General features: G+C 43.4%; 3 protein-coding genes across 6 annotated transcripts; 1 reads left to right on the top strand and 2 right to left on the bottom strand.

Moving 5' to 3' along the window:
- On the top strand, positions 9,987-11,174 carry LOC8058577 (NDR1/HIN1-like protein 1). The gene has a single exon (XM_002448980.2). The coding sequence runs from the start codon at positions 10,181-10,183 to the stop codon at positions 10,823-10,825; it is 645 nt and encodes a 214-aa protein (XP_002449025.1). The 5' UTR covers positions 9,987-10,180; the 3' UTR covers positions 10,826-11,174.
- LOC8070654 (MAGE-like protein 2) lies at positions 14,378-20,977 on the bottom strand. 2 transcript variants are annotated; one of them, XR_002453235.1, is made up of 3 exons: positions 19,185-20,977; positions 18,590-18,719; positions 14,378-14,894 (listed from the first exon to the last, which is right to left on the bottom strand). XR_002453235.1 is itself a non-coding variant. In XM_002450272.2 (2 exons), the coding sequence occupies exon 1, from the start codon at positions 20,102-20,104 to the stop codon at positions 19,187-19,189; it is 918 nt and encodes a 305-aa protein (XP_002450317.2). In that variant the 5' UTR covers positions 20,105-20,393; the 3' UTR covers positions 14,378-14,894; positions 19,185-19,186. The 2 variants fall into 2 exon arrangements, 1 of the variants encoding a protein (XP_002450317.2); XM_002450272.2 differs by lacking the exon at positions 18,590-18,719 and having other exon boundaries at positions 19,185-20,393.
- LOC8058578 (exocyst complex component EXO70A1) lies at positions 22,054-27,487 on the bottom strand. Of its 3 annotated transcripts, none has more exons than XM_021461140.1 (13): positions 27,104-27,487; positions 26,875-26,970; positions 26,095-26,300; positions 25,662-25,892; positions 25,382-25,520; positions 25,088-25,300; positions 24,743-24,948; positions 24,066-24,266; positions 23,887-23,986; positions 23,183-23,268; positions 22,953-23,099; positions 22,619-22,784; positions 22,054-22,509 (listed from the first exon to the last, which is right to left on the bottom strand). In XM_021461140.1, the coding sequence occupies exons 1-12, from the start codon at positions 27,269-27,271 to the stop codon at positions 22,667-22,669; spliced, it is 1,911 nt and encodes a 636-aa protein (XP_021316815.1). In that variant the 5' UTR covers positions 27,272-27,487; the 3' UTR covers positions 22,054-22,509; positions 22,619-22,666. The 3 variants fall into 3 exon arrangements, with proteins under 3 accessions (XP_021316815.1, XP_021316814.1, XP_002450318.1); XM_021461139.1 differs by having other exon boundaries at positions 22,054-22,535; XM_002450273.2 differs by having other exon boundaries at positions 22,054-22,784.

The following is a 27,939-nucleotide window of genomic DNA, read 5'->3' on the forward strand; positions in this document are numbered from 1 at the left end:
TCTTTTCTTTAAGATGTAAGATGAAGATATTTTTTTATGTAAAAATTGTAGCTTTTAATGTGATCTACAATTATATAGTTTTAATTTTTTACATTTGAAGTTGTTAAGATGAACAAATAATACAAAGTTTCTCGATTAATATGCAATTGAAACTTTATCTTACTTTGTTATGCATCTTAACGACGTTAAATATAAAAACTCAAAATTACAAAGTTGTAGATCGCATTAAGAGCTACAACTTTGATATAAAAAGTATATTCATTTAACACCTGTAAAAAAGATATTATTTTTGTAACATGACAAGTGCTAGTACGCAATTATTATGTTGTTGAAATCTTATATAATTGTTTTGAGCCTCTTAACGTCCTCAACAAAAAAAAACTTAAAACTAGAAAGTTATAGATCTCATCGAAAATATACAGTTTTCATACAAATTATCTTCATCTGATGTTATATTGAAGAGTTATGGTTTTTTAAAAATTCAGTCTTGTTAGGCCCTGTTTAGATTGGAGATGAAAATTTTTTGGGTGTCACATCGGATGTGTCGGAAGGATGTCGGGAAGGGTTTTTAGAAACTAATAAAAAACAAATTACATAGCTCGTCAGGAAACTGCAAGACAAATCTTTTAAGCATAATTAATCTATCATTAGCACATGTGGGTTACTGTAGCACTTAAGGCTAATCATGGAGTAACTAGGCTTAAAAGATTCGTCTCGCGATTTTTAACCAAACTGTGTAATTAGTTTTTTTTTATGTACATTTAATGTTCCATGCATGTGTTCAAAGATTCGATGGGATGGATGAAAAAATTTTGAGTGGGGAACTAAACAGGGCCTTAGACCACTCCCGGTGACGTGACAACACTGAACTGTCACGGTAATGGGAGTGGCGTGACAAAGCTTTTTAAACGTCAGAAGCACCGTTCAATGTGACACATCTTATCGTGCCAACGCATGTGACATGACAGCGTTATTTGGTCATGCCAACTCTGTTAGCACAATCAAAAGGATTAGATTCGCAAAAAGAAATTTAGAGACGATTATTATAAAAATATTGAACAAAAAAATTAAAAAAAAAACTACTTCCTCTGGAGGCTCAGTCACAACACACTTGCTCTTAGAAAAGTTCTACAGCGCTGGAGTTTGCAGCTAGATCCCATCTGTTGTATGTGTGGAAGATTAGACGAAGATGGAGGACATCTACTACTCTTTAAATGCAAGGAAGATAGAAAAGTGTGGATGGAGCTGAGTCTAGAGGAAGTGCTAGCCAATGCAGGGACTGCCAAGGAGTCAAGGAGATGATGGAAGTGGTCTTTGGCCTGCACGGGAAGGAGCAGTTAATGGTGATTATGTTGTTGTGGATGTGATGGGGAGAACGGAACAGATGGAGGAAGGAAGAAGAAGGCTTGCAGCAGAGATCGCTTACCTGACTGCCTTTCTGACGGACCGGTTCAAAGAGCTGTGAACAAAACGCGTATTGTCGGAAACTCGTCAGTTAAGAAAATGAAGCAGACCACCGCTGGGCAAACTGAAACTTAACTCACACGGCACCTTCAAAGCACCTTCCATTCCATTGCTCGCGAAGGGAAGGAAGTTGGGGCTTTGTTATCAGATATGACAGGGGTCATGTGTTGAGATCCGGAGTGAGCCGTGAAGACTTGACCCTTTCCATGCTGAGCTGCTTGGATGCATCGCTGGTGTACAGGAGGCTGTCAATATGGGTGTTCAGCACATTTGCGTGGAAACACACTACCCTAGTAAAGGTGGCCCTGGAGGACGACGAGTATGAGTATCGGCATACTCATCGGCGATGGAGGGCTTGATCACCGAGCTGAAACTTCTAGTGAATTCTGAATTTAGTGCCTGTGACAGCAGAGTTTGTAATTGTGATTGTAACAAAGTAGCACATGGCTTAGCTACTCTTGGTTGTAGTCTTTCTAGCGGTCTGCGAACCGTTTGGGATGGTGTTCCTCACTCTGTTGAGGATTTGGTGTCCAACAATTTAGCTGGATCTTATGAGTAATAAATCTGTCAGGGTCTTTTTTTAAAAATGAGTTGGGACTGTTTAATTCCTAGAAAATTTTGTAAAAATTTTCACATTCCCCATCACATCGAATCTTGAGACGCACGCATGGAGTATTAAATATAGACAAAAATAAAAACTAATTGCACAGTTTGGTCGGAATTGACGAGTCGAATCTTTTGAGCCTAGTTAGTCCATGATTGGACAATATTTGTCAAATACAAACGAAAGTGCTACAGTGTCGATTTCTCAAAAAAATTTGGAACTAAACAAGGCCTAACCCCAAACAAGACTATAGCATCAACAGCAAAATCGCAAAGATATATTATTTATTATACTACCTCTATTCTCTTTTACAAGGCGTGGCTGGACGTTCGTATGTTCTTCCAAACTACACTTTGACCATTTTATTTATTTTATATTGTAATATTTAATTTTTTTAAAAAAAAATTGAATAGTACATTTAATTACCAATTTAACTATATTACATTTATAGTATAATAACTAAAATTGTTAACTAAATTACTGATCAAAGATTTAAAAGTTTGACTCTTGATTTGTTTGCACGCCTTATACAAGAGAGAGAATGGAGGGACTATTAAGTAAATTTATTACGAGCAAGTGGAGAGTCTCTGTTTTCAGTTATGGGATTATCTCAGGGAACTAATACACAGAATCACGCGGCATGCATCCCATGCTTAAGCATCGATAGCAAAAGTATGCAGAATCGATCTCGTACTAACCTCAAAGAACATTGAGGCTTGGACGCAGGTTGGGAAACTTCAGGCTTCAGGTCTGCAGAAGTGCAGAAGACAAGAACGGCCGCAGTTATTTCTGAATTCCGATACGGACAGGACAGCTTTCGAGGAAATTAACTAACTCACTGACCGCCATGAATCCCATGCTTAAGCACGGATCATGAGCACGCAGGTTACTTTGTAGCAAAGGCAGGCAGAATGGATGACTTATTACCTGTCCTCGAAGGAGGTGGAGACTTGCAAGCAGGTTTCGAACGAAGCTGCTCACTTCCCTTCACAGTGACAGTGGGAATCCACTTCCGAGAGCCACAGTGGGCCGATACATCTACTCCTGCCATAAGGCCATGGGCCATATGGCCAGCTGGGCCTAGTGAGTCTGGCCCATTCTGTCCAGAACAGGCTAGACAAGCAGTCCATCCACTCGAAAGCTGTTTTATGGGCTCTATAGATAAACACTACCGTATACCAGCCAAACTTTTCTTGGTGATTCTTTTATGGAGAAAGTCTACTTTTTCTCACTTTTGCGAAAGTTCGTTTTTCCTCTCTATACCCTAAGACTGATAAACCATCTTTCTCAACTTTTCAAACTGTGTGTTTTACCTCCCTGGAGCGGTTTTGAAGACAGTTTTGTCTTTTTCTTTTTTATTTATTTCGGCTGAATCTTTGAAAAAATCATAATAACAGAAAAGTTATAAAATGAAAAATCTAATATTATTGGACTCCATATGAGTAGATATATATGGTGAATATAAAATATAGTACGGTTTAGTACAAAGTTTTTACTAAAGAGTTAGATCTATGCTTTTTTATAATTAATTGAAATAATTCATAATTGTAGTTTATATGATACAATTGAGATGAAATTTTTATTGTGGCCTAATTATTGTATACTTGAAATATTTATATGATACCATCTCTTAAATATACCTAACAGTTACCAGTCGGACACGACCGAGGGTACAAAGTTTTACCTGTGGATGTGCTCCTCGTTCGTCGACAGGTAAAAAGTTTGAGTCACAAGCATGCTCGTGGTCGTGGATAGATAAACACCTTATCTGACCTGCTGTTAACCCAAGTCTTGCTGATGGTTATTTGTTTGTTTGGCTGATAAGTTATGGTTAAAATTAATATTCGTTAATTTGTTATAAAAGAAAAAAAAATATTGTTGAATAGCTGACAGATTCACCTGATAAGCTCAAGTGAACAGGGTTGTGACGATCACTGTCCTCGGCTTTATTAGGCCTCGTTTGGTTTCCCTTGCTAAATTTTAGCTAGCTAAAATTATTTTAGTTACTCTTGGATGACTAGTAAGACTAAACTATTTTAACTTCTTTTTAGTCAATGTCTTTAAAATTTTAGCTACTAAAGTAATTAAAATTTAGTTAGGTAAAATTTAGCAAGAGGAACTCTAATCTCTCTGTCTAATCTGATCCAGAGCCCACTCGATCGCACCCAAAGTCGCATTTATTCCATCCCAAACCATAATTAATTATATGTGCCCGTTGCCTTGGCGATCGATTGATCGTCGTCTCGTCTGATGGATCGACAATTCCGGCCGCGCGCGGGGCGGGACCGTGTTGGTTACGCACGCACGCACGCGCAGTGCGCGAGAACGTGGCGCATTCTGTCTTGTGCAGCCAGCCCATAAAAGGTCGCAAAAGAGGAGCAGAGCCGGAAAAAAAGAGTGCCAGCAGAATCGTATTCTGCAAAAAGTAGAAAAAACTGAAAGCGGAACGATGCGGCAGGAGAAATGTCATGGCTGGACTGGACTGGAGACTTGTTTAGTAGTTCATTAAAAAACCAAACGGTAATGCTATATACAGGTCGTCCGATCCGGTCGGACGCCCCCATCTACTTGCACCGCCTACTTTTTTTTCTTCGTAACGCTCCTCTACTTTCTTCTCCGCACCCTACCCCCTCGCTCGCTGCTCCCCCGCTCTCACCGCACGCCGGGATAGGGGGCTCCGTGCCTGAGCGCCTTGCACCCACGCGCTCGTAGGCGTGCCCCGTGCCGCCCATGCTCCCTTCCCTCTCCTTCCCTCGCACCACCGTTCCCTCCACCCACTCCCTCCGGGGTATAAACCCCTATACCCTCATGGGCCGCACCATCAGAGGTGGCTCGGCCCACAAGATGAAGACTTGCGGCGCATGACGCTGGTCGACGTGCACCGCAAGACTACAAGATATTGTACCAAATAGGATAGTTTACTTGTAACTCTGTCCCTTCACGATATATAAGGAGGGGCAGGGGTCCCCTAGAGGACAGGTCATACACACATTATCTCAACACAATCCAATACAATCAGACGCAGGACGTAGGTATTACACCCACACGGCGGCCGAACCTGGATAAAAACCTTGTCCGTGTCTTGCGTCACCATCAAATTCGTAGCTTGCGCACCATCTACAGATAAACTACTACCGTGGGTATACCCCAAGGTAGACTGCCGACTAGCTTTCGTCGACACTTCCCCACTGCCCCTACGATCTAGCTCCTGCACCCCACTAAAAATGAAGATGACGACGACGGCTCCAACGAGGTAGGGTGCCATAGGGATCTGGATCTGAGACCTCCTCTTTCTCCTTCTGGATCTGAGCCTCCTCCTTCATCCTCCTCCTCCTCCACCTCCTCTTATGGATCTGAGCCCTCCTCCTCCATAGGGATCTGGATCTGAGACCTCCTCAAAATGTTGCAGCATGTTTCAGTTGCTTCAATATGTTTGTTGCAGTAGTTATTCCTGCTTTCTCTGGTTCTAAGGGATGTGGTAATGGTTCGAGGGTCAGATCTCATCGTGTTGCAACATTTTTTCTATGTTGGAGTATGTTTCGGTTGATGTTAGTAGTAGTACTTTTTGAGATGTTGCAGCATGTTTCAGTTGCTTCAATATGTTTGTTGCAGTAGTTATTCCATGTTGTTGTAGTAGTTTGTTTAGTGTTGTTGCAATAATATATTTGTGGTGTTTCAGCTGGTACATCCTAATGTTGTAGACGTTGATCTTTATTGGTGCAATAATATATTTAAGGTGTTTTAACTTCTACATCCCAAAGTTACAGTTGTTGTCCCATTTTTATTGTTGCAATATATATGTTCTTGGTGTTTCAATTGCTTCAATCTATTGTTGCAGTAGTTTATTCGGTGTTGTTGGGGTGAGCTAGGGGCGGGGTGTAGGGAAAGGCTGTGGGAGCGAGCTGGTGACAGACGAAGATGCTAGGCCGGCGAGGTTGGGGCGGGCGGATTCTGTGCACGTGGGGGCAGGGTAGGTTCTATGCGTGGGGAGTAGAGGAAGAGTGGTTCTATCTCCACTTTCTTCTCTGTGCGGGGCAAATGGGGTTTTGCGATTTAGTGTGTAAGACAACGGCGGTTCCAATCTCTCAATCTCTTACTTTCTTCCACATGCGGGGCCAGCGGGGACATGATTTGGTTCTAAAGGTGGTAGACACGGTATGAAGGCCCATCGTCCGGACGCTAGCGCCGGGTCCGACGTCCGGGCGCTAGCTGTTCCGAAAACCAAAACTTTTTAAGATTCTCCGTCACATCAAATCTTGCGGCACATATATGGAGCATTAAATATAGATGAAAACAAAAACTAATTGTATAATTTGTCTATAAATCACGAGACGAATCTTTTAAGCCTAGTTACTTTATAATTGAACAATGTTTGTCAAATAAAAACTAAAGTGCTACAGTGCACTAAAAATTTTGGTGTAGGAACTAAACAAGGTCTGCATGCCTGGACTTGGATCCGTTAGGCGGCACAGCAGACAGCATGGGCAGTTCGCAGTTGGGCACCACGGTTTGGCTAGTTACACCTAAAATTCAAAAATAAAGATGTAAGATTTCTCGTTATATCGATTTTTACGACATATGCATAAAATATTAAATATAAATTAAAAAATAACTAATTGCATAATTGATCTTTAACTTGCAAGACGGATCTTTTAAGATTAGTTAGTCCATAATTAGATAATAATTGTTAAATATAAACAAAAATGTTACGGTACATAGATTCAAAAGGTTAAATCTAAACAAGACCTTGGTTCCTCCTGCGGGGGAAGCGGCGTAGTATGTTTTTACACGGTCTTGTCTAAAAAATTACTAAAATTATTATTCATTAATTTATTGTACCTAGATTCAAAAAGTTAGATCTAAATAAGATCTTGGTTCCTCCTGTTGGGTTTTTATACAATCTTGTCTGTCTTGTTTGTTTGGCTAATAATCTATAATAAAAAAATATTGTTGGCAGATTTATTGTAAAAATACACTGTTAAATAATTAACAGATTTGACTGGTAAGATCACACGAACAAGACGTGGTCGGAGACAGACGCGGACGCTGCTGTCTGTGTCGTGTCACGGCTCCAGCACTCGTGCCCAGACCCGCCCGCCATGTTCGTGCTCGTGCGCCCATGCGAGTGCGTGAAACACATTTTTTTTCTTGGCAGCGAGATGTATGCTCTTCCTCCACCTAAAAAAACATTGGATTCAATTTCTTTTCATTCTCATTATTAGTATTAAATCTATCTATTGTATGAAAAAATATCATTATACTAATATAATATAATAATCACCGTTGACGATTCTGTTTCCCGTTTTTTTTTCTTTTGTCAAGAAGCAAGACGCACATTGTCCTTGTGAGAGGGCTACTACGCGCAAGCAACTTGGTTACGTAATCCTCGCCGTGGTGGCCCCACGGTCAGTGGCCGCCTCGCGCATAGTACCGTTCATGCAGGCGGCCGGCGCCGTGGACCGGTGGACCCAAATGTTCTACTACGCGTTTTTGTTTCGACAAAAAAATATACTCCCAGATATATGAATTTGTTAAGCATTCTGGATTACATAAATATCCAAAAAAAATTAAATTATACCACAGTGTGAATAGCTCTAAATCTTAAATCCAAACTTATACAACTTTTGCAGTATAGATGATCGTACAAGTAAACACTTGATAAAAGCCTTGAAAACAGATGTACAACGAACGACGATTAATATTCATATAGGCGGAGTTAAGAAACTTCTTCTTTTTAGTGTCTTCCTCCTCCTTTGTGTCACTAAAGAATGAGAAAAATTGATCTAAAATTTATTTTTTCTAGTCCTTTATCGTGGCCACATTTAACCATGATAAAACGGAGAACGGACCGAAGAAAATTATTTCACAACGACGCCATCATCCTCTCTTTGATATCGCCTTTCGAAAATAAAAGTCTCCATGTTATCATATTGGTGAGGATACTATAACACCGTAGTTGTCATCTCCATCTTCAGCTGAGCTACCATAGAGAACTCTCGCCATCGTCGAAGAGGAGGAGATAAATCTCCAGAAACAAAAAATTTGGCATGCAGAAATCCTAACCCTAAGGATTCAATTTAGAGAAAAAATATTAAAAATAATAGATCCCCACTTCTTTCATCCTCCAGCGATATGACGGAGAGAGGAGAGAGGGGGACCAGCGGTGGTAAAGATTAGGAGTGGCGGCGGCGGCGACGCTTCTAGTTCAGTGGGTTGTGCGAGGGTTTAACAACAGAACTTTTTGCCAGGTTTCTAGTACTACGCGTTCCCACGTACTACATACCTGCTCCGTGTGCGGGTGACTTGGCCATCCTCAGCGACGCGATGTTACTATATTAGCAGGGGCGGAGGCTCATAGAGACGAAACTGGGCCTCCCTCCTCCCTCCCCCTTCCTTTGTGCTTTGGTGCCTAGTAATTCTAGTTTTGGTAGACTATAATTTTTTAAATACTTACAGGAATAATCATATCTAAAAAATTTCATAGCTAGAAGCAGCAATGGTTTTTTCGACTGCCTCTCTTTGATTTTGATTCACCCTCTGCCACTGCATGTTAGTAATCTAGAATCGATCTTTCTATTGGTTTGAACTTATTAGCACTGGCGGAGCCACCGCCCGGCCACCCCGGCGGCCGGCCGGGCTCCTCGCCAAAATGCAAAAGAAATCTTCTTTATATTTATATAGAATTCTGTGATTTTATAGTTAAATATTTTTACTTAATAAGAATTGCCCGGGCTCCTGAAATCGTCTGGCTTCGCCACTGCTTATTAGTCAAATTAATCGACTATTCAACAATATTTTCCTTTACTAATAAATTAGTAAATATTACTTAGAGCCATGACTTTTTAGCCTGGCCTCCGGCTGCCTTTTCATTGGCCGCACCGGATGGACGGGACGGGACGGGTCACGCCATACTCTTTTGTCTCGCTCACTCGCTCGCTTTTTGTCGCAACTATACATCCATGGTATAGGCGTATAGCGCCCTGCTCATCACCGCTTTTTCTCACAACTCATATAAAATCTTTTCTTTTTGCGATAAACTCATATAAAAACTTGTGTGTTCAGTGCATCCATCCACGCTATACCATGTGCAAGGTGAGCAGCATTGTACGAACGCATGCATGAAACAACTATGCCGTTCATCAATGATGCGTTACCATTTGGGGTCGTTGCGTGCACACCTGTGCTTGGCACGACGCTCGTCTGTCCTCGATCACCAGCTTGTTCAGGAAACACGCATACATCTTTATTCCTTTGGAGGTTACTTACTTACTTAGCTAGGATCACCAGCTATAGATAGTATATATGCGTCTTTGACAAGCCTACTGTGTGTAGTAGTACTACTTCTCTAGGATTACGTATGGATGGATGCTGCATTATCTATCTTGCCAACTGTTTGTTTTTAACTTATAAGTAGTAACTAGCAGTACAAGTAGCTGGCGAAGATGTATGACGTCTCTACCAAGCATTTCTTCTTACATATAAACAAAACAAAACAAAAAAAAGGAGTTTGTGTCACGGCCAAATGGCAGAGTTGTTCAACTTAACCCTACATAAAAGTTCGTTTTCACCCTGTCATGCATAGATCACACAACCTGCCCATGTTCGTAGCTGATCGAGACCCGTTTCGGAACGCGAGAGAAATCTAATGATTTTCGTCGTGACAACACAAGTCGTTGCCCTAATTAATAAATTTTCAAACATGCATGAAACCCTTTCCAGATCAGTTGCCTTCAAATATCTTTGCCAAATAAAACATCTCTCACCTACAATCGCAGCCTCATAAATATAAGATGAAATGAAATACAAAGCAGGGGTTGTTCTCTCCTCCTTCTCCATCAATGATGATATCTCCGGCGAACCAGACACAAAATCCCGGCAAAAGAGAAAAAGCTCCTCCCTCGACATGGACCCCTTTTCTCTCCCCCTCCATGATTTCAACATGATCGTATTTATAAACAAACACTACTCACCAATCCCTAATCCTCCTATTAATTAATAATATAAAACCCACTCCCAAACGCCCACACACTACACAACCCCAGCTCACCATTCCAAGCTCCTCCACCAACACACACACACACCAGCCAGCTCCGAGCTCACCACCAGCCAGCCATGGGCAAGGACTGCGGCAACCACGCGGACGACGACTTCCGCCAGTCCTGCCGCCGCCTGCTCCTCATCCTCCTCACCCTCGCGCTCCTCACCGGCGTGATCGCGCTCATCATCTACCTGGTCCTCCGCCCCACCCACCCGCGCTTCTACCTGCAGGACGCCTCGCTCCGGCAGCTCGACCTGACCAACGGCACGGCGCCGCTGCTCTCCACGACGGCGCAGGTGACGCTCGCCTCCCGCAACCCGAACGGCCGCGTCGGCGTCTACTACGACCGCCTCGACGTCTCGGCGTCCTACAAGTACCAGCAGATCACGCTGGCGTCCAGGCTGCCGCAGGTGTACCAGGGCCACGGCGACGTCGACGTCTGGTCGCCGGTCCTGTCGGGCCCCGGCGTCCCCTTCGCGCCGTTCCTCGCCGACGCGTTGAGCAAGGATATTGCAGCTGGGTACCTCATCTTGCAGGTCAGGATCGATGGCAGGGTCAGGTGGAAGGTCGGGAGCTGGGTCTCCGGGCACTACCACATCTTCGTCACCTGCCCGGCGTACTTCATCAACGCCGGCGCCGGCAGCGGGTACCGCGGTGGCACGGTGGGCGCGCATGGGCTCAGGTTCCAGACCGCCACGTACTGCCGTGTCGAGGTCTAGCGACGACGTCGGGGCGACCTTGCTTTCCTTCACGTGGCTCTCTGCTTTTGCTCTGCTTCCTCTGCTCCGGCCGGCCGGCCGGCGAGGTAGGCCAGCTTGTCGTCACATGTGTCGTGTCTGTCTGTCTGTCCATACTGAAAAGCAGGTGGTGAATTGTAATAAATGGAGGGATACAGAGGTAAAAAAAGAAAAAGAACCAGAGGTGTGAGGTAATTTAGAGAGGGTTAAGTTAACTAGTGTTTCTTGGTGGATACAATACATATGTTTTTTTGTGTCGTGATCTTTGTTCGGTTATTAAGCGTTGAATTGTTCATAACCAAATCTAAAAGTTGATTCAGTTCAGGTAAAATGCTTCTTTCATGTGGTGGTGCCCTTCTTCTGCTTTTAGTTATGCTGTGTTGTTGGATTGTTATAGTTTAGGATATCGTCTGATGGGATTAGAAAGCTTTTAGGTAGGTTGCAAGTCGATTGCAAATCAGTTATCACATGGTGCATGAGTTGAGGTCCAACGGAGTTTTTGGAATTACGTTGGCGTGCCAACAACCGGAACTCCGGCGACCGTCCATGTCCGGCCAGGGTTTGGTGAGAGGCAAGTACGGTTTGTGACTTGGGATCATGGTTAGTGGTAGGACAGGTAGTTCATTGGTCCCTCTCTTTAGCTTGGAGATCCCAAGAAACTTCTCAAAAGCAAGAGTAATCCAAAAGATTGTGCTGTCTTCTCCATGTGACCATGTGGAGAACATTTGCACATGGAATTGGTGTTCATATCATATTTGACAATTGGGGATTTCCAGCTCTGTCTGTGCATGTTCCGGCTGTACCAGAGTAGTGATAAGTGGATGTATGTTACTTCATTGACAATGCAGGTAGAGATGCTCCCTAAAAATGCAATGCAGCCATTGAGCAGTTTCGACATTTACAGAGCTCGTAATAAGCTGAGTATGCAGAATCTGTTTTAGTCTGCAGTGAATTTTAATTTCAACACACTAGGTTTCACTGATGTAACTGTGAGTCTGTGAGCTAGGGATGGTGCCACGTTTACGTGATAGCAACTAGCATCAGCATGTGGCCCCAGATATTCCACTAAAATGATAGGCATCGATCCATCAGCCGTCTTATATTTTTCTTTACTCATCAAGAAAAAAAAGAAGAGGAAAGAGACTTTGTTTGAGGCTGGCGGCATCAGCATCAGTAGGACCACCGACGCTGTGGTCTCGATCAGAAAATTACATGTCAGGCTGCAGGAGCATTCTCTCTTTGATGTAATTATCATTGTGAAATGGCAGTAAATAAAAGAATAGTCTGTTCGCTTGTTCGAAAGTACTGTTTACTGATTTGTTGTGAGAGAAAACACTACTGAATGATTGTTGATTCGATAGATATTGCTCATCCTATATATTTATACCGAGAAAAAAGGAGATACATGTTGGTTCTCTCATGTGCGAGTCATGAGTCTAAGCACCTGTTTGGTTGTAATAAACTGCTGGGTACATCGATATCTGTTCGGAGATGTAGAGGCTTTGACTTGTTCTGTCCAAAAGCCGGTATACTATATACTCCCTCTAAGTCATTCGAACTTTATTAAAGAATCAAAATATTTTAAGTTTAACCAAATTTTATATAATAAAATAATAACTTTATGATACCAAATAAGTATTATTATATTCTTCATAAATTATACTTTCATATTACACATATTTGAAGTCATGAGTCTTTACAATTTTCTATATAATGATCAAACTTGATATATATTCTTTGAGTCTCCAAGGAAGTTAGAATGACTTTGTAATTTGAGATAGAGAGAGTACCACGCAAGACCACAGTCACAAAAGCCCCGGGCACATAGGTACGAGGAAAACGGTACGTGGAATATGGTACGGTCCTTGAGAAAGGATTTTTCACTGTCGTGACGAAACTGACCCTTTCCGGAACAAAAACGTACGAAACGATCCCGGGACGAGGAATGTGGCATCATACCATGTTCCCGGTGACTATGCGCAAGACACATGCCCTCAGATTTGCCCTAGCGTCAAACTGCTATAACTACTTCTACTTGTTCTTGACATGAAAGTAGTAGCGAAGCTAGAACAAATTACAAGGGGAAGCACATATGTTACAATATATCTTATAGGATATGTGCCGAAGAATTCCATGATTTGTGGCTCCTTCAGCTCCAACATCCCCGTACGGGGCATCCTAAGCGCAGGGCACGCACCAGGCAAGAAGGCAACGCATAGACTGTTGGGTGCTACCTAGGCTGGGTACAACGAACTAGCTATAATACCACTAATAACCAACACGTACTGTGCAATGCAGTATCCATTGTTTATGGTCCCATACAAACAGGAAGATAAGATCATATATCCCGACCTCCGTAGACCGTAGGACAACCCCACCAGGCCATTCCCCACCAACGACCCACCCAAGCAAGCAAATCCAAGACCATCATCTCATCCCCCATTTCATTCCATTCCATTCCATTCCTCCAACACAACAAATGACCATTACACGTTACATTCCTTGACACAGGTCACGATCCGACACGCAGGAAACATTACAAAGGAAGAGCCATCTAAAGCAGGCGGATTCCAATAAACTTGTGCCAAAGCCGTATACATCTTCTCCTAAAGTCCTCTTCACAACTGAACTGACCGACCACCTACCAAGCAAAGCTGGAGTGGAGTGGAGGTCTATTTCCGTTGAGCTCAGCTCAGGGAAGCGAGACGAGACGAGACGAGCTCGTCCCATCCGATCCGATCCGATCCGATCCGATCCGATCCTCTCCTCTCCTCTCCTCCGGCCGGCCGGGTCATCCAAGGCGTTTGGTCACCAAACCTCGGCCGCATCTGCCCTATCCTATCCAGCACCATGGAAATGGAAGCACTCCGGAGCGACGCACCACCAAATCATGCCCAGCGTCGCAACGCCAGTGAAATTGGCTGCGGTGCACACCTCGCTCGCTCTCTCTTCACATCCACCCCCATTCACAAATAAAAAGAGCATGCTTTTTTAAAAAATAAAAAAGAAATAAAAGAGCATAGGAGTAGTAGTAACCAATGCAGGTGAAGTGTGAAGACGACATGGTGTGGCCCTATCTATATTCAGCTCTTCAGCAGCGTTTCATTGTGCTGCTGCTGCTGCTGCTACTACTACTACGCTACTACAGTGCAGTGCAGGCCCATCGGTCGTTTAAGACAGGCCCATTGTTTAAGGCACATGGACAAAACATGGCATGGAGGCAGGACAGGGCCACCGTATGAATCATCGACCTGCCTGCCTGCCGGTCCACCAGCACGAATTGAATGAATGAACATCGGAGACCAACCATAATACCAGCCAAGGTGGTCTTACCTTGGCTTCATATATCACATATATAGTTGATGAATGTTGCTATGTAATGCCAAGAGCACTGCCTTGTTATGGAGTTATGGACAGTACACCAGGCGGGCAGAGCGGTACACCGTACACATGAAGTCGGCACCAGCTTCAATCACATGGAGTCTGGGAACGGATCTGCCAAACAAAATAATTCCCGGCACCAGCTTCAATCAATGGATGGATACACAATGATTAGTAGCCAGATTAACACATGAACTACGAGACACTGGTACAGCACTGCAAACCATCAACCAAGCATGTCTGTGAACACATCACACATGGCATGTTGATGTCATAGGTTTCAGCATTCAGCCACCCCAGCTTGATTTCAAGCGCTGATTCAATGTACAACGTTTCACGAGGCTCCATAGCACGCACAGGCACAGACAACCGGTTAACCACCATGCATGCACAATCATTCTTGCCACAACTTTCACAACCATTTCTGTTGAAGCTATCATTCATACAGACACTCACATTATAAGCATGAATCATTTCAGATTTCTCTTCTCACTTGCTACTCTATTACTTGCCAGGTAAAAAGCATGGTTACCCAGCTGGAATACTGCTCATCAGATCAGTGCCGACAAATGCCCCCGCTGCACCAGTTAGCTTCTTGTGCCTATAGAATAAGTCTCCCCCGATCAGCATCCAGAGTGGTCAGCAAACCCGGTATGATGGTCCTCAACTCCTGATACAAGCAAACAGTTAGCTAGGCCCAGGTATCATCAGAAAACAAGGTTGCGATACAACGAAGAATCTGTTTTAACCTAAGAATCTGTTTTAACCTAGGGTATCCGTATCCTCAATAGAAAAAGGTCAAATAAAGTTTTGACCCATTGTGCCAGCATAGACTATAGTTTAGACACTAAGCTACAACAGTAGCATAGCTGGCATAAGCATATATATGCTAATATGCAACATAATGTGGTGAAGGGTGAATTAGTACTAGCGTATGCACAACAAAGAAGCAGCTCTACATGCACCAAGAGTAAGTCCATAACCACCAAAACACGAAAGAAAAAGAGTAGTAACATCAAACAGAGAGGCAAGAAATGAAAACAAAAGAAAGGTATACAGGGTTCATATATCTAAGGAATTATTCATGGGATTCCCTAAGGCAGTAAACACATGTAACAAAGAAAGTAGTTTGGCCACAGAATCAAGTGCTTCATCTGTTTCCTATGAGATTACAGAAATACAAACATGTGCTTTCAGGCAGTAAACACATGTAACAAAGAAAACAGTTTGGCCATGGAATCAAGTGCTTTGTCTGTTTCCCATGAGATGCATAAATATAAACATGTGCATTGATTATGCAGATATGCAAAGAGACAACAAAAATAGCGACTAAAACTCTAAAACATGAAATACCGTCCATATGCACCGACCAACAACCCAACAAGGCCTCCAAGCCATCATTGTGTGCATGAAATGCTTTGCCGAGAACATTTACATGTGAGCTTCAGAATTATTGAATTGAATATTTAGATGGCAGAAATAACAATATGACCACATTATTGTGAAGAATGAAGAAATGGACTATCAAAGTTCCAAGTTCCAATTCATGCTTAACTGTTCATTGTACTATGTGATGTACAAGTTCAGTCAACGGTTCTGTCTTTCTTCCCAAATTCTAGCATCAACATAAAACAAGGCTGCATTTCAGAATTTACGCAAGCACTTAATGCATTCATCTGACAGCAGTAGAATACAAGACCATGCCCTACTTTGTGCAACTGATTCATAGAACTGGTTCCTTTTTGTCTTCTGACCAGTGATCAAGAAGGTGTCTCTGACTAGTGCTTGAACTGAGGCCACATCCCTTAAGACTCATTTGATGCATTTAAAAATAGTTTGTAACTAATGAGGCATTGTAACCATAAGTTGGTGAAGAATAACACTAAAGTATGATAAAAAAAATGAATAACACTAAAGTGACAGGTTTTCAACATGAAACTAAAAAAAACTCATCATACCTACATCCTACAATCCATCAAAACATAAACTGTCAACAAATCACACTTCCCATCAAGGTTTACAGCCACGATCAATTCTAAATATGAAACATCAAATCAAAGTACACTTGTAATTTTGACTGTTGACAAATTTTAGCTTAACATTGCTAAGAATTCATGAAATAGAATAAAACAAGAAAAAATGCATCTAATGTAATGGAGCAAGGATCTGAAACCCAAACCATAGATACAGACAATAACTAAAGGCTCGCCTTACCAAGTATAGTAGTATACCTTTATATTCGTCTGGCCTAATTTTCTCACTAGGCATTTTATAGATACGAAGAAGTGGGATCGAATAATGCGTAGACAGACAAAGCCTATGGCTAAGTGATTCAGCCAGCATATACCATTTCACATGAATTGCTACAAAAATTGCCTGTGTTGGCAATAGGAGCCATCATCCCACCTAATCTACTGTCGTCAACGTAGCGCTTGATGTTTTAAAATCATTGCATGTCATATACACAAATCTGATAGGGCCAACCACACCATGGAAGATACAGAACCATAAGAGTTTAAGACAATCCAACCTTGGTGCTGCAATGATCTTTTGTGCTCAGTTCGCCATGCATGGGTAGCACAACATATTCCAAAAAAGTGAAAAAAAAATTAATACAATCATAAACGCTTTCCAATTTAAAGGTTTGCCAAGTAATAATAGGTTGGAACTTCGTAACTCTAGATTTGTGAGGTTCTCCGTTGCCTAAGATAAGAGATTAAGGGAATGGTGAAGCCAGGTCAGTCAAGCATCTGTTGGTTTCCTTAATATGTTTTTCCCTATCCACAGTACTCATAAGACACTTGACACCAACAGTCCAGCACGTTACCAACATTGCATTTCCTCTTTGCTCATATCCAATTGAACAAACAAGGATATGAATTGAAGACAAATGCTAGCACCTTGAAACCCAAACTGAGGCGACAAGCTTTGTGTAATCGTAACATCCATTAGCCAATATCCAACACAATTTTGATGGGTTCACTGCACACTCTATAAATAAGATATAAGGGGGATACTAATGGATTCACAAACAAAGTTAGTACATAAGTGAATCAGGCAACACCTTTATCAATTCAAATTAACTGTTTCACAAATAGCATGCCTAGGCACTAAGTTTGCTATGTTTTCTATTGCTTAACATAGGAAACTAGTGAACCCAGGGTTAGTCAAACATCTGTTGGACCTTTTAATATGTTTTCTAGCACCATAATGACACTGCTGTTGACATCTGACTGCAACATGCCAGCACCATTAACAATCCCATGTTATCATTTCCTATATGCCTTCATGCAAATGAAGTGGTGTGGACGAAACGAAGACATAAATATAAAACAACCAGAGGATTTGTATTTTGCATGCCACATTAAAATCACACTTGGTATCACAAATTCACAACATAATGCTAGTCCTACGATCCACACAAAAAACTACACTGCCTGGAATCCGCAAGTAAGTTGAACTATAATTTGGAACCGAGGGGGTATTATCTGGCTGAAATTTCTCACCAAGCATTTTCTAAAGATACGAAGAAGGGGGTTTAATAATGTCTTGGCAAACACAACTGATGTCTAAGTGATTCAGCCAGAACTATTACTAGTTTGTATGAATTGCTAGAAAAATTGCCCATGTTGGCAATAGTCGTCATCATCCCGCCTGATCAACTATATCTGTTATGTCACTAACGTAATGTTTGATGCTTTTTTAACTATTGCATGCCATATGCACAATCTGGTAGGGCCAACCATACCATGGAAGAAAACAGAACCATAAGCCAATCCTAGCCTCTGGCGCTGCAATGATCTTTTGTGCTCAGTTCACCACGCATGGATAATACCTAACAGGATTCTATAAATTGAAAAAAGAAATTAATAGTTTAATACACCCTTAAATCTTTCAATTCAAAAGTTTTCCAGGTAATAATAGGTTGGAACTTCACAACTACAGATTTGTTAGGTTCTCTATAGCTTAACATAAGGGAATAGTGAACCCAGATCAGTGAAGCATCTGCTGGGTTCTTTGATATATTTTTCTCTATTCACAGTATTATACTCATAGTCTCATACTTCTGTTGACACTTGAAACCAACACATAATCAACATTGATTCACAAAAGAAAACATTTCCTCTTTGCTCAAATCCAATTGAACAAATAGCTTGAACAAACAAGGTCATGAATGGAAGACAAATGCTAGCCACTTGAAACCCAGACCGAGGCGGCACGTTTGTGTAGCAGAAAACCTCCATTAGCCAATATCCAACACTATTTTAATGAGTTCACTACACACTCCACACTCTATAAATAAGAAAAAAGAAGATAGTAATGAGTTGGCAAACAAAGTTTGTACACAAGTGAATCAGGCACCACCTTCAAAATTCGCCCTGCCTAGGTGCTAGGAGCCAAACTGCCAAATGCCTAATCCCAACTAGGCTCTTGGCATATTTGGTATCACCTGTTGCCAACCTGGTGCTGTGCGGTCTTTTGCTTTAATTTCACTCTGCATGGCATGAATGGACATTTAATAAAACTAAGTTTGTCACACTTGCTGTGCTTAACGTAGGAAATTAGTGAACCCAGGGCTAGTCAAACATCTGTTGGGCTTTTAAATACTTTTCTCTGTTTATAGCACCATAATGACACTACCGTTGACATTTGACTGCAATATGCCACCGCCATTGACAATCCCACATTATCATTTCCTATCTGCTTTCAGGATAATAAAGAAGTTGCGCACACGAACAAGGACACAGATATAATACAATCGAAGGCTTTGTATTTTGCACACAGCCACATTAGAATCACAGTTACTATCACAACAAGATGGTAGCCCTACGATCCACACACACACACACACAAAACAAACTACACTGCCCTGGAATGTGCAAGTAAGATTAACGCATACCCTAGATAGAAAAAACGAAAATACATGATAGGAGAGTAGAAAATCACCAGGGCTACTAACCTTCACAACACGACATCACACCTCCTTGGCGGCCCATTGAAGGCGGCCTCAGTGGAATTCTTCCCGCGGAAAACCACCTTGACGCCATCGCACATAACCCTCATGACCCTGCGCCTGGTGCGCCAGCCCCCTCTGTCGAAGACAGCCACAGCCATGAGCCTGACCTGAACATCAACGTCGCCGCCATCACCAGTCTTGAGCGGCGCGGCGTCGTCGGGGCCAACGTAGGCGTCCTCGACGACGAGGCGGAAGGCGAGCGTGGTGGTGTTGCCAGGCGCCTGTCCGAAGGGCGGCAGCGAGGCGACGGCGAGCGGGGAGGAAGGCGCGAAGGAGACTGAGGCGAGCGGCGAGAAGTAGGCGACGGAGAGCTTGGCGTTCGGGTTGGCGGCGAGGAGCGCGGCGTCGAAGGAGGCCGAGAGGGAGGAGTTGGCGCGGGAGTAGGCGACGCGGGAGAGCGCGAGGGAGGTGAGCGAGAAGGCCGGGGCCCGAGGGCGGAGGAGCAGCCAGACGATGAAGGTGGCCGCGCCGAGGAGGAGGAACGCGCCCACGACGGCCGCGAGCAGGCGGCGCAGGCACGTGGGGGGAGGTGGCGGGTGGGCCGCGGCGTAGTGGTGGTGGTGGTGGGGCGGAGGAGGAGGTGGAGGGTACGGGTAGTGGTGGTGCGGCGGTGGCGGGTGGTGGTGAGGTGGGGCGGGGTAGGGGTACGCGACGCCGAAGGCCGTGCCGTTGGCGGCGGCGGCGGGGGGTGGCGCGGCGGCGTAGTAGGCGGCGGCGGCGGGGATGGGGTTCCCGTTGGGGGCGGGGTTGGCTGGGTACCCCATGGCGGGGGGCGGCGGGGCGCCGGCTGGGGGCTTGGAGTTGGGGTTGGGGTGGTCGGGCGGGTGCCCGGCGGAGGAGGACGAGGAGGAGGGCTGCTGCATGGTGGAGATCCGGCGGCGGAGGTGCGCGGGCGCGGCGCTGGTCGGTGGGTGAGAGCAGGCGAGTGGTGGTGGCGGTGGCGTTGTGGGGTTTGCTTTCGGTTCGGCGATGGATGGTGATTTGGGATCCGACTCGCTTCACTACTCGTCACTGTGGTGGGGAGTCCGTGGGACGTTGAGGCGGCCGGGCGGCGGCAGGCAGCAGCGCGTGAGGGCGTGGGCGTCTCTGCCTGCGTGCTTCCTTTTCCTGCTGCTCCGCGCGCGTCGGTTCCTTCCGTTCCGACTGACAGGTGGCCTGCCGGAGATTGGGACGTCGGGGTACGCGGCGAATAAGTCCCGTTCCGTATTTTTTTTTTTCTGTCGACCGAATTTTTACTCCCACTAGTTCATTTGGACTCTGGCGCGAGGAATATGTTGTATAATAAAATGATCCAACAAGTGGTTTTTAAGCAAAAAGATCATTTAAGTAACCATCTTTGCTAGCGGATATGTAAAATTTGATGATTTGTTGATGGACACTCATTATTTTACAATTTGCTAGTTGACACCGGACTGAATAAAATATTTATTTCTGGGTTAGAAGAGGAGAGAAGGGCGATGAAATATCCTTAATCTATCTATATCTCTTATATAGATAAACCCCACTAGCTAAATTTCTTGACATGCAAAGCATCCACATCATCATCCACTAGAGCATCCCACTAACCAATTCTCTTACCATACAAAAGTGTCCACATCAACATCCACTAAATCATCCCACTAATACATTATCCCGCCATCACATCATTATCCATTAATAAAATTGAACTAACACATATCATTTATCATACATCTATGTTATTTACATTAGCAAACCACATCATTTTCTAAGTCCATTCTAGAATACTAAACTTATGATAATATAATTTTACCGGTAATTCCCGCAGCAACGCGCAGGGCATTCTCCTAGTATTTAATAATAAGAAAGTGTATTAGGAAGTTTTGTTAAAAAAACATATTAGGAAGCGATGCATTTTGCTCATAAAAGAACTTCGCTGCGAGTTCTCGCGATTGATTTCAAAATTTTAAATTTAGGCATTGTTTAGTTCACCCTAAAACACAAAAAAAATAAAATTCTCTGTCACATCGAATCTTGCGGCACATATATGAAGTATTAAATATAAATAAAGATAAAAACTAATTACATAATTTGTCTATAAATCGCAAAATGAATATATTTTGAGTCTAGTTAGTCTATGATTGGACAATAATTTTTAAATTAAAAGTAAAATGCTACAGTATCCAAAATCAAGAAATTTCGGAACTAAACAAGGCCTTAGCAAGGGGCGGAAATGGTCATTTCTTAGTTTTTCTCAACCTGACTTAAAGTTCCAGAAAGTCTTAGGATTTGGTACATGCGCAGCTCCACTGATAGGCAGCTGAAATGGAGGCCAAACGCGAGACGGCCAGATCGAGCTCTCTGCAGTCGTGAGGAATTTTTGGATCCCTTTTCAATTAGGGCCTTTCTTGATAAAAAGTTTTTGGATACTTTATTTGTATTTGGTAATTATTGTCTAATCATAAACTAACTAAGTTTAAAAATTTTATCTCGCAAATTAAAGATAAACTGTGTAATTAATTATTTTTTATCAATATTTAATGATCTATACACGTGATGGAGAATCTTGAAAAAAAATAGATTTTAGGTGTAACTAAATAAGGCCTTATTGGCACAATAAGAAAGATGGATTCGTGAGAGTTTTTATATCATCAAAAAGGTTAAACGGGAATGAGATTTCCCCTTGGTATAAATCAACACCAAAAGATACAGACCAGCAAGTTTCCGGAGCATCTTTACGTTATTCCCGTGAAACCATGGCGTCATAGTGGCGCTAACTGCAAACAGTGTCAAGCCTGCCCAGCAACGTCTTTGCCCGATCCGTCACTTGCTATCTACTCCTACACAGAAAGTATACACCAAACAACAAAGACGTTTGTTTCCTTCTTTATTCTCCTTCGAGTAGGATCGCAATTTCGCGAGAAAAGAAGAGCAAAACGCTACCACCTCCCTTTCCTCGTCGTAACTACCGCTGAAAATTTAGGTCCATGCCATCGCTTCAATTGCAAGTATTATCATCATCATCTATCTTAGAGGGTACAGCTTTCCTTTCATTGCAACATAGGGTTCTATACTCATGAAAACATACTCTACAGCACCAACCAAAAAAAAAGGTTAGTTTTGAAACTGCTGGTTGTGAACCCACAAGACCACAACGTAGGTCTCGTTTCTTTTGCCTTTTAGGTCAACACCATGGTATAGTAAGTTGAGGAACCTCCTCCATCAACAAAATGGCACCAACACTTTTTTGCCGTTAGCTTTCCGTGTCAGCCACCCGAATGGCAAGAAAAGAAACTTTGGCGTGCTTTTTCTGAGAAAAGAAAATTTGGTAGTGCTCTGCATATGTTATAGGGTATTATATATGCAGTGCGAGAAGAACTGGTGGTTGCTTCGAAAGAAATCTGTGCTGTTGAACTTACTGGCATCTATCTGGCTGTACTCATGCCGTGTCTCTCACTCTCTGCTGCTCAGCGCTTTTGCTCCGCCCATTGCTGCCCTTCGAAGAACTGGCCTAGAAGTTGGTCCACCGCTTCTGGGCTGTACCGAACGTACTTCTGCGGGTTCTTGTTGTTCTCCACAAGATTGCTGCAAGTCATAAGATACTACAGTCACATCTTGCTAGCACTGCTACTGTTAGTTGCAAGATGTAGGCATGTAGCAAATTACTAGCAAAGAAGGCATCTCATGTTCTAGTAAAACAACAGGAAAACTAATGTCTTAGCAGACGACTAATGAAATTGTTTGATGATGTACCCAAAGCGTTTGATAAAAGATCGATAGGCTGGCAACAGGACTTCCGCTACAGCAAGCCTCAAGGATTCTCGCAGTTCTTGATCAGGTACAATCCATTGTGATTGCTTCGCATGAAGCTCTTCGAATTGCGTATTGAAAGACTTAAACCTGACAAGGCAAGAGACATTGGAGGATATTGATTTCTGTTGTAACATAAGACAGTTAAAAACAGTTTGCCTCCAAGCACTCACCGTTCTTTGATCGTGGCTCTTGAAACACCACTGCTGGTAAGGTCACCGCTGCTGCCAGCACCTTGAACAGAAAGTGTCTGAAGAATCTATATAACAGAAGCAGAGCAGCCACAGTCAAGTGCAATTCTATATGTAACTGTGTATGATAATGCAATAATACATTAATAATACATAACAAACATGCTAACGGATGTATCGAAAACTCCAATGGACATTAAAGAATGCCTTGATAGGTAGAGAGAGAGAGGGAAAAAAACCTAGAAACATTAAGTCCACGCCAGCTCAGCATTGCCACACATTTTGCTTTAATAAATTTAAAATGGCATGTGTGTACATAAAGTTCCTTAATAGTGGATGTACTAGAGGGACTTTTAGACATTACAATTTCAGGGTAGAGATGTATTTTGTAAGCTCAGCCTAACTTCACAAAAAATTCTAACTGCAGCAAACGTACCATGTATAGGCAGCGATATTCTACCCTCGTATATGATTTATGATAGATTGAACAGGTATACATCCATGCTGTATTCACAGAGTGATAGCTGTTAAAGAATATTAATTAAACAGCACTCTGATCAAGACCAAAAAAAAAAGATCCATTCCCTAAAAAAGGCCAAAAGGCATTGCACATCTAACATCATGCAATCAAACAAAAATGCAAATATTGCATGCAGGATCCTTGAAGATTTTGCTGATCCACTAACCTTTGCCCAAGCAACACGTTTATACTGATTGGCATTTTGCTGCACGATCCTGCGATGCCTCTGAATCCAGTCATCACCAAGTATATCTTTTGCTTCTGATCTGAGACAACACAAGAGATCATTAAATGAACAGGCTATCAGAACATCATAAGATACAGATCTTGTAAACAAAAACATACCTGCGAACAGACCTAACCATATAGTGGATGTTGTTCATAAGAAACAAGTGTGTCAGTGCAGGATCCTTATACTGTTTAGATTTACCATCTAGGTTATTCTGTAGGGCCTGCATTATCCTTGTGGTAACAGCAGCAAGCTGAGATTCTGCCTCAGTGCCACTATCAAATTCCTGAAATAATAGCTTCAATGTTGACTGGTAACTGTTCAAATCAGAGTAACATTTGTTATGCATGGAATTCAGAAACACAACAGGAAAAGAATAGACAAATGCGACATTGTTTCATGACTAGAAAAAGACAACTAATCATAACCACATAAATTCTAGAATCCAGAAAGGGCCCAAGATGTTGAGAAAAGCAAGATCAAAAGATGCTATAAATAGCTTTGTATAGGTATTACAGCCAATAGGCTGAACTTCCCTGATTCAAATTTATTCAAAATCTTATTCAGTATTTGTGGTACAATTTTGTCTCCTAAAAGAACCATCCTGTTAATATTAGAACATGGAAATCCTTTCTACTTCATCAAAAACTGTGGCCTTAAGAAGATCAGAAGCATAAAACCCCATAAGCCACAGTTAAAATCGTGTTATTAACATTATGTTAGTCAAACTTATGTGATAAACAATTTTACATGTCAATGGATTCACAGGCAATATGAGAAAGGGAATACTTACTCAAATAGGAATTTAACATAATTAATCACATAGCTAGTCAAAGGATGGACTGTTCCGTCCTGAACAATAGTTTTTGAAGCATCTTTTTCAACTGCCTCCTCAAAATCTGCAAATGTTTCCTGAGCAGTCTGTGCCAATCGCTTTGTTAAGCTTGCTGCAGCTTCACGCATCTCAGTGCAAGGTTTGCCTTCAAATATTTCCTCAATCTGATAAAAAAAGGGGATCAAGCAAAGGTAGTATCGACATCTTTGTAATCATCATCAAAATCAAATAGTTTAGAATCACAGCAACATAGAAAAGTATGTGGCATTTGGGTGGTGGCCTCTATGAGGTATGCCAGAATACCTCTGGTTGAAGTTCACGCATTACTTCATACATGTCGAGCAACACAAACAGCTTTTCAGGGGACCTTTTGCTTTTAGCAACAGCATCTCCAAAGCTGAAAAGAGTTATAATACTGTTTGCTGTCAGTTCAGCAAAACAATGGCCCCTGTTAAAGTTGACACCATCAAAAATCTGATCACAGATTTTTCTTTCCCCAGCTAGTAGTAATTTGACCTGTTTGAAAAGCATAACATTGTTAGCTTGATGCTCAAATGGACATACACAACATGAGTATATTTTAAGAAGGATCCTCACCGCAATTCGCATAAAGTGTATCCAGTTTCCAATTTTAGCCTCCAAAGCCTCCCATTGCATTTTTTGTACATCATCTTTGGTAAGTTTTTCCACTCCTAACTTCCGAAGGCTCACTTCTAGAGCTGAAGCACGGGAATCTCTGAAGGAAAAAGGGGGGAAATAGATTGAATTATTAAAAAGAATCAAGTGTCAAAATCCCTATTCAAGGATATAAAGTGTGATGGAGAATGAACGAGCTCAGAATAGATGTAAAACAATAATAAAGAAAACCAAAGCCTACCTGTAGATTTTGTAGCAAGTTTGCTGATTTCCAGCCTGAACCAACTGCTGAGCTATGTCATTCATGAGAGGCAATATTCTGGGAGGAATTAGTGTTGGGGTCCTGTATACAGCAGTCTCCAAGCCTTTGGATGGATGATCAGAATTGCTGCCTCCATCCTCGTGGTCACCTTTTGTTGGCCGCAGAGACTTGGGTAGACAGTCAAACAGGCGATCTGGCTCAATAGGTTTGCTAAAAAGAAAAGAAAAGAACAATCAACACATTTTTTTTTTATGTAAGAGCATCTTCAGATCTCTGCTTCACTAGAAGAACACAGTGATAACTGATAAGTTAACTGTTCTTTTGCCAATATATGGAGGGAAATAGATGTAGAGACCTTCATGAGTGGGCCTCTGCATCACTAGATGCACCAGCCATAAGTTAACGGCCTTACCTGTATGTACTCATCAGCTGCTTAAATTCCTCTTCAATCTTGAGAGTAGACTTAGCTAACAGATTGTTGACATGATTCAGAACTCCATCACTGCTCTTGAAGTTCTTATTTGAGGAAAAGAAGCGAACGATGCCTTTCAGCACATCCACTGCCTCCAGATAGCTCTCCAAATCCTCATGGGGACCCCTCAATATGGTTGCCTCAGCCTAAAGCATGAAAGAAGGAAAAAAAAAAAAACTAAGGGAAGATGCGAGAATAGCAACATTTGAAGTCAAAGCCTGACCAAAAGCCAGCAACATTAACTTGCAGGATTACTATACTTTCAATGAAAGGAGTTCAGTTAGCCATCAATTTTACAGTTCAAGATGTTTTATTACAAAAACAGCAGCCCCATTCAAAAGAAGCATTATAATTATGGTAACTCAATCTTCATCTCATAAGCCGGGGCTGGGCGCTGTGCCAAGGGGGCCCTACAACTGAACAGATTCCCCTAAATAACATAACCTTAGACAGGAGTAATATCCTTCCATTTGAGAACAGTCATTTTATATTACTGATTCCTGCATTGAACCTACGTACTAATTAACTGCGTATACAGCTTAATCATGTTAACCAAGACTAATTAACTGCAGCCCCTATTACAGCAGAAAGCACCTGCCCTTTTACACATTCATTCAATTGCCCTCAGATCCACACAATGGCCACAAGAAAAACTTATCCAATTCAACCCGATTTCAGCTCTCAAGGACTAGCGTTCAGAGAGAGGATCAACGAACGCACCCGGCGGGCAAGGTCGAACTGGGAGAGGATGCTGTCGGCGGCCTTGATGGTGCGGTCGATGTTCTCATGCGCCGTCCGGATCGCGTGCGTCCTGACCTGCAGCAACAACACCAAGCACAGAGGGACACCGCCATCCCCGCCTCAAGTTTCATTTCATATTCATCCAACGCTTTGATGGCGCGACGACGCGTTCGAAATGGCGGGGGAGGAGACAGACGCGGGGGCGAACCTGGGTGGGGCGCATGGCGGCCTCGAGCGCGGAGAGGCGGTGGTCGAAGGAGCCGAGGATGGCGACCATGCCGTCCGTGTTCCCCTGGCTCCGCCGCAGCGAGTCCCGCAGCATGGTCGCCCGCCGCGACAGCGCATCCATCGCCTGCGGCAGCGCCGCCACCGCCATCGCTCAGCCCCTGAGCCTCTCAGGAGAAGGCCGGCGAGATCTCGGCGCGGAGAGGAGAATGCGCCGGGGGTGGGGGGGCGGGTCAGGGAAGGGCGGCTCTTGAGATGCCGCTGGTGGAAGAGCGGGCCGGTGCGGCGCCTCGATGGTCTATGGGAAGGGAAGCGGTGATTCGGTGGCGGTGGTCGGCGAGCGACGCGTGATGTGTCGCCGTGGGAGAGGGGGGGGGGGAGAGGAAGGAGAGAGAGCATCGTTCGAACGGCCCCCGCGAGATTCGTGCGTGCGTGCTGACCGTTGACCCCGCGGACGGCTCGGATCGCAGGTGGCTCCTCGTCGGCGGATGCGCCCGTCGTGCGTGCACGGGAAGGAGAAGCCGGTAGGCAGGGCGGCCTCGTGATGCGTTCCGTGTGGGAGCGGGGAAGCGCGGGACGGAAAGGGAAGGGAACGGAACGGAACGGACGGCTGGCTGGCATGGGCTCGGTCGTTGCGTGGAGGTGGAGCGGGTGTAGAACAGGCGGTGGGGTCCAGCTGTTGGTGTCGGCCGCTCGAGCGGGAGGAGGCTGGGGCTGGGGCCAAGCTGATCGAGATGTGTGGACCCGGTCCACCGCCACGCGTTATCCGGTTGTGGATATTGGGGGTGCTTTTTTTGTTTTTTGGAATTGCACCCTCAA

This window comes from Sorghum bicolor, chromosome 5 (genome assembly GCF_000003195.3).
Source record: "Sorghum bicolor cultivar BTx623 chromosome 5, Sorghum_bicolor_NCBIv3, whole genome shotgun sequence".
Taxonomy (NCBI): domain Eukaryota; kingdom Viridiplantae; phylum Streptophyta; class Magnoliopsida; order Poales; family Poaceae; genus Sorghum; species Sorghum bicolor.